General features: G+C 31.3%; 1 protein-coding gene across 1 annotated transcript in view; it reads right to left on the minus strand.

Annotated features, from left to right (window-relative positions):
* The window catches only part of LOC108545770 (odorant receptor 4), a 21184-nt gene that overhangs the window by 3149 nt on the left and 10445 nt on the right, over positions 1–7590 (minus strand). Inside the window, exons 2-4 of the mRNA XM_017897548.1 lie at positions 3712–3942; positions 1020–1133; positions 748–903 (exon numbers count right to left, since the gene is read on the minus strand). Coding sequence (XP_017753037.1) covers positions 748–903; positions 1020–1133; positions 3712–3942 — 501 coding nt within the window. The remainder of the gene's footprint in view (positions 1–747; positions 904–1019; positions 1134–3711; positions 3943–7590) is intronic.

A 7590-nucleotide genomic window follows, 5' to 3' on the forward strand; every position in this document is an offset into this window, starting at 1 on the left:
GACATAAATAGTCCTCCACTTAACCCTCTGACTACGACACCTATTCCTACCACACGGGTAGGAATTCATTTACCATGTCCGCCGAGAACGGAAAAATTTTGGGTAGAGATGCGCCCTCCGTGTCAGAAAAGCAAACTGTGTTGAGCGCTTATATGCACCCTCCGTGTTACAAAAGCAAACTGTGTTGAGCACTTATATGCGCCTTCCATGTCACAAAAGCAAAATTTCTGAGCGCGTATATACGCCCACAGTAGTTAAGGGGTTAACTAGGGATGTTCGGTCCTGGGACCGCAAGAGATATTTTCCAGAAATGGTCACTTTTGTCACGCCACTCTGTAGGAAGCGGTTCCTCCACCAGCGTCTTCGGTTCAGGGACGCTTTCTCTTATTAATTTTCTTTCTTCTTCAGTTCAACTACTAGAAGTCAGTCGTTCTTCTATCTTTCAACCCTAACGTTGTCTGTTTGTCTATCGTTCGACTTCTTTAGATCTCTTATTAGACGTTGTTACAGTCTGTGTTCGACTGTAGTCTATCACTTAACTACATCTTAGCTTCAATTCGTACCCGCGAATATACCCTACCCTACTCAGCGAGCAACATTGACAAATCGTGGCGAGGTGGCTCTACAAACCACCAGGATTCCCGAAAGAATTCAATCGTGACGCGGCAAATATTAAGCATTCAATAATATTAAGTAATTAAAAATGACTTATTTTAATATTGTTATAGAAGCATAAAAAGTTCTTACATCAGCAAATGTTTCTAAAGAGAGATTCATGAATTTCCCAATTGTAAGAGTTAGAGGCTTTTGAGAACGTAATATTAACAAGAAAATAGCACGAATTTCATAAATAGTCAATTCATACCAATCAGAATTGTATGCAATACAACCAATGTTCTCACTCTATAAAAAAAAAGAAGAAAGTTAAAATGATAATGAAAACGAAGAAAAATCTTTGTGTTAATAATAGAAAATTAATTAATAATACCTGTAAAATGTTGTTTATGTGATCAACTTACTTTCGTAGAAAGGTATTCACCAGTGTAACAAAGAATGAGTGCCTCCAGATTGACAACTATATAGTAAGGGAAACATTTTGCTATCGCAGCAGTTGCTTGGCCATTGTTTATTGACTATAACATTAAAAATAAACATTAAACGTTTCGCGGTAATTAAAATGGTACAGTCTCCTATAACGCGTACCGCGTTATATGGAAACAGTGTTATAGGAAAATCAGAATTAATTGAAATCAGGAAATGCGTTCCACGTGAACCGCGTTATGATAAACATAGTAATAAGACGAATCAAATTAATTTATACCGCGTTATGTGGAAACCACTGTCGTGCTATACAGGAATCGCTCTATAAAAAACTCAGAAATAATGCAAACGAATGAATTCGTGCCGCGTTATATGGAATCACAGAAATAAATAAATTGTACATAAATCAGACCTATATAAAAATTGCACTCACAAAGTTTCAAGTTGCCACTGATACGATTAATAAATAAAATTTTACGATAGAAATGGCAATGAATATGTAGATTTGTACATATTTGAATTTAGGTTTATCGAATACATAGTTCGTATAATAAAATTATAAACTAAAAAAGTTGTGCAACTGAAACAAATCTTTTCCGTATCTAAAATATTCTTAACAAATGTTTTTATTTTGAATTTAATTAAAATAAAATACTGTAATACCGAAACAAAATATCCTGATTTGATCAAATATTTTGGATTTCAACTATAAAACGTGATTATTATGAAGTTATGATATTGTTATAATATCCACATAATTTACTGTTATTATTTCTGTTAAACTTAAATAATTAATATAGTAAATTTATAAACTAAAAAAATTGTTTCTAACAAGGAAACTTAATTTGATACATATCAGATATGCATCCTAATTTAAAATAGGATTCTAACGTGTTAAAGTTAAACGGTTCATTACTTTGTTTTATATAATTATCTTTCGGACGCTTATCAATGCTCTTATTAAAATATTTTTTATCACAAGTTCTCCTATCTATTAATGTTATTCCATATTTCTTCTTATTTATATTTATTTCTGAAACAAATGTTTTATTCTCAAACACTTTTATGAAACCGTTTCAGTCTGATCAGAATTCAGACATTCTTACCATATTTTTCATACATTGAGGATACCACAATTAGATTGTTTTATTAATGTAACACATCGAATAAGTGCTACCATAGATAAATTTTTCAAGACATTTGAGTTATTGGAATGTTCTTGTACGGAAAACGTGTTACAAGGAGACCGCGTTATAGAAGAACTGTCCCAATTTTCGCATCGCGTTATATGGAAATCACGTTATAAAAATACCGCGTTATAGGAGACTAACTGTATCAGTTTAGGACCTGGCTACCAGCAAATAAATTTAAGAATGTATGTTTTTATAATTTTTATTAAACCTTCAATAGCAAAATTTTCATTTTTAACCAGTTAGCTGTGACTGACGAGTATACTCGTCATGGAGAAGTGGCAGGATTTTGTGTCACGACGAGTATACTCGTCATGCGTAAAAAGTAGCGACAATTGGCTATTTAAATTGTAACTTTTGGGAAAATAAAACATATTCTCAAATTTCAAGATATTTAGAATATTTCGAGGCCAGGCCGGAATAAAACAAACGAATAAAAAATATGAATAATTTAAAACGAACTCATGCGTCCCCGAATGCACCGGCTGAAACAGCTTATCAGTTCGCATAACGAATTTATTTATGCGCGATGATAACGTTTTTTAGATGTCAGCGTAAAAGGGGCAAAAGCAAAAGTCGGAAAGCTGATTTATGATAGGGTTCCTTCAGGGATGGTTCACCACGGGACAAATGCGTGACGCTGACCAGGCACTGAACCCAATGATGGCTGCTGGCTCGTAGTTACCTAGCTATTCTTTGACGGTCACTAAATTTCATAGATATCCATAAAAGCTAACCAATAAGAGAACAAATGCTAACCAAATAAGTAAATATTAGTAATAAAATTGTCAATTTTATAAAATAAACTCATCTTTTTGATCCAATATTTTAACAGTGACATTTACTCCGTGAATGACGAGTATACTCGTCATCGCTCGATTTTCGCGACACATATGGGTGCGCGCTCTCAAAATGGGGCGCGACAGCTAACTGGTTAAACTTTTAACTAACAGTCGGATATTTAACATCATCCTCTTGGTTTGTCACTTTGCTTCAAGACTTCTTTTACAATACGAAATATTATAAATATTATATTATAAATAATTATAAATAATACGTAATGTATAATCAATTTTGCATTATTCATTTCCTTTTTTGTCGCTTCTTTTGATATTCATCTGTAACCTATTTCGTCTACCATAATTAGTCACTTGTAGTCCGGCCAAATGATTGGTTATGATAAATTTAGCGTTAAAGAGTTGAAAACACATAATTATATATTCGGAAAGTGATGGAAAAATTATACAAAAATGCACATAAATTTTTTCTTCGTTCTTCGAATAGTGATTCATTGAGAAAATAATCGTTCAAATAGTTAACAGACACTATAGCAATTAATATTAATTGAAAAATCATAAAATTGTTGTTATGCAGAGGTAACAACTAACAATTTATATTGCAAACAATTTTTCATTGCCAATCAGATCCAAAATTGATTAATTCCTACCGTTCTATAACATTAATAATTAATTTTACTTACTGTCACGAGAATAAAGCTCACGAAACAGAGAACTAAAATGTTAAAAAAGAACTGTAACAATGATATAATGGTGAAAACAGTCTCAACATTTGCAGATAAATTTATAATTCTTTGGTGCTTGGCTATGATATTTTTTATGATTCTAACACGTAATTGTAGTTCGTTGTTATGGTTAAAAATATCCCTTAATCTTTCACAGACCATGTCGATCTGACTGGCTATGTGGAGTACCTAAAAATAACGTTTTAGTATTATGTTTACTATAATCTATATGACACATTTTTTTCAAAATAAAATAGATACAATGAAAAATTACATTTCAGTGAATATTTCAGGATAGTAGAAAACATCATAATATTTTTAATAATAATCAATGTGAGATAAAATACAGACTGTTTCAAAACGTGTAAGCATAATTTGAGGGATGAATTCGATACACTAAAATAAGCCTGTATATTGTACGATTGTTCGAAAGCATATCAAATTTTCCAGAATATTAATTTATTAACCACGATTTACGAGTTAATTGTATGTAACATTATATGATTTGGAGGACACATACTTATGTATCTACATTTAAAATGGTTTTAATTAAGGGGTTATAAAGAAAAGGAATAGTAGTCAGTGGAAACGGTGGAAAAACTGTACAGTTATTTATTAACCCTTTGCAATCAGCCATCTTTTCCTTACAGAAACATAGTGTGGGGGGTCCTCACTTCCAGCTGGTCACAGGGAGCCTCGTTGCTGGGGTAGCTAGGAGGGACGAAAGGAAAGGGAAGGGATGCGTTTCGTTCCGGTCCTGCTAGCGGACTCATCAATAAGACTACCCTAGCAGGCCCTTTTTTTTTTTTTCATAACACACATTTATTGCACCAGATATATATACAAAATTATACATGCAGAAAAATCAAAACGTACAAAAAGGTTACAAATGATAACTCACAATCGGGACACCGATTAAACTTTGCAGGTTTGTAGAAATCATCATGCAGTTTAAGCAAATATATCATTATAGCGGCAACTACTCAACAGTTTATGAAATATTTACGATTAAAGTTTTATTACTGCCATAATTATACATTTATTTCTAGCATTATATAAGTAGAATCGAAGCCTAACGGCCATAGTTTAACATTCTTATGCCGAAGGACAATGATTCGATTCCCGTCCCCATAGTTTGTTAGTTTTTTCATCTATTCTTTATTTTGTGTTCATTTTTCGTTTATGAAAACATTGTAAATAAACAATTTTAAATAAAATTTCTTAATAAAAAAATTTATTTTTCACGCTTTCTTATGCAAGTATATATTTATTACAAAATAATAAGAATATTATGCAAGAAAAATACTTTTTTATAGTAATCATATTTACTATAGGAAATACAAAACCTATCTCATGTAAGTATTAATTATTAAATTAAACATTGTACAAGAATGTTGCCTATAATTGCAACTTTGCTGTGCAGCTACAAATGTTCAAGAATTAATTACAGAAACTTGGAAGTTTATTCATTTTCTACTGCCGAATAAATACAAATTTTACCGCCTGCGATCAGCGCTATCTATGATTTTGGACCATATGCTCGGAAAAGTAATAGGCATATAGAATAGGCAAGGAGGTCGTCGAAGAGCTCGTCACCTGACAGACAAAGACAAAGAGGGGGTAGAAAATCATAGAAGGGCTCCGACAGTGAAAAATTAATAAATTACACACTTTCCATAATTAATTTATAAACTTTTATAATTTCATTGCAAAGCTGGAACTTCAAGCAACATACTTATATAATTTTCGTAAAGAATTTAATGCTAATTTGTTAGTTATTAATTATTGCTTGATGGCGTCCATGATTTCGTAACGAAGACCACCACTCTCGTCCGTGAAAATATATAATACTAAAAGAAACTGGAAGCAAAATATGATCAAAAGTTATATGAGAAGATTTGCACGAGTATTGTCTTTCTAACGAGTGCATAAAGTTTCATAAATTAACTGCGTAAACGATAGCAATTAATGAAAAACCAATGGCGTCTTCGACAACAATTCAAACACTGCGTAGAATAATCATTAATAATTATTTAATTAGGGACAAATTTATATCGAAAAATATATTGGAAAGTTCTTGAAGGATCAGCCTGTACGATGCAATTATAAAAGTTCATAAATTAATCACAGATATTGAGTAATTAATGAATTTTCCACTGCCGATTTGATTTATTAAAATATATTTGGAGCATATAACCATAGTTAGTAAACTGACATCAGAGCCATCTATGATTTTAGACACGAAGCTCGAGTTCCGCAACAAGAATATAGATGACTCTGATGTCAGTTTACTAACTCTAGTTATATCCTTCTAATATATTTAAATATATTTTAATAAATCAAATTATAAAGTTTTCTACATTCTTTAATAAATTCAGCTCAAACAACAGTTTTCATTAGACAATCAGCATTCATTTCTTTATCTGACAGACGACAAATATGCAAAGGTACGCCATTAGAACACAATTATAAAATTTCATAAATTAATCACAGAAATTGACTGATTTGTTAATTTTTCTCCAAGTGAACAGGAGAGTGCATGGAAAATGAGAAAAAATTGCAAACAAACGCCGGAAGCATTGTTGTGTCCATGCTGGTGTGCCTGCATCACGAAAGGAATGTAAGTATTTGTATCAACATAACCTTTAGTTGTAATTAAATAGTGTAATTTATGAACCATTGTTTTTCCACCTTTCATTAGTGAAAGCAGAGCTTTTTTATGAGAAGAAAATATTTTGTTGAAATAAACAGGCACGTGCAACAATAGAAAAATATTGGACTCATGGAATATCACCAGCTTAGAGTCATTAAGTGCCAAGAATTATATTTTATAGCGAGAAAAAATTGATGCGGTAATACAAATATGTTATGATATAAGTATTGTATTCTAGGTCAGCTAACAACATAACAAACAGGATAGAAATCTTTGATGGTCAAATAAGGGTTCAGAAAATGGAGGTAGTTTGGGCAGACAAAAAGGAATACAATTAATTTAGGTGATGGTCTCTTATAACAACAAGATATGGAGAATACAGTGAGACTGAAAGGTAGGTTCTATTCCTGATCTAAATGAATATTAATATCAGTGGTCAAAGTCAATGATCATTGCTAATGTGTTAAGTTTCAGAATGATCGAGCTGAGGTACATAATGAAAAGAGCATGGTTCGAATAAAAGGAGTGAGAAGAGGAAACGCATATTATGCGGAATCAAGAAACAGGAAAGGGGCAACATATCTATCAACAGAGAAGGATGTGATGTGTCATCAACATAAAAATTTGAGGACCATTAAAGAGATGGAGAATCAACAGTTGGTAATAGTTATGAAAGGTAAAGTTAAATTGAATATAGAGTGTAAATGTTGTATTAAGGCAAAAATCTCTAGTAATATCTATAGGAACTTGGAAACTATAAAAGAAGCAATTATAATGGTGCTGTAGCACATCATGGACTTCATTGGACCAATAAAAGCAATGTCAAAAGGAGGTAAAAGGTATGATTATTCGAGAAAAGAACCATTTGGTTGACTGATTTATAAATAACTAAAGATTTAATATGAAACATTATTGATGAAGGATTTTTTTATTATAGGAGACTTACAAACATGAGTAGTATTTATATACAAGGGCCACCAACTATGTATGAAGTAAGTATTATTTTATAATATTTCAATGAATTGTGTATCTGTTTTTAAAAATTCAACAGATATACAATATTAACTTTCTAAATTTCTGTATTAATATATTAAATAATTTCTAATTTGAATTACAATAATAAATAATAAATTTTAATAAATTTGATTTTATAAGTATTTTACATTAATCAAACTAATATATTT

The sequence above is a fragment of the Eufriesea mexicana genome, unplaced genomic scaffold (genome assembly GCF_001483705.2).
Source record: "Eufriesea mexicana isolate 0111107269 unplaced genomic scaffold, ASM148370v2 scaffold515, whole genome shotgun sequence".
NCBI classification, from domain to species: domain Eukaryota; kingdom Metazoa; phylum Arthropoda; class Insecta; order Hymenoptera; family Apidae; genus Eufriesea; species Eufriesea mexicana.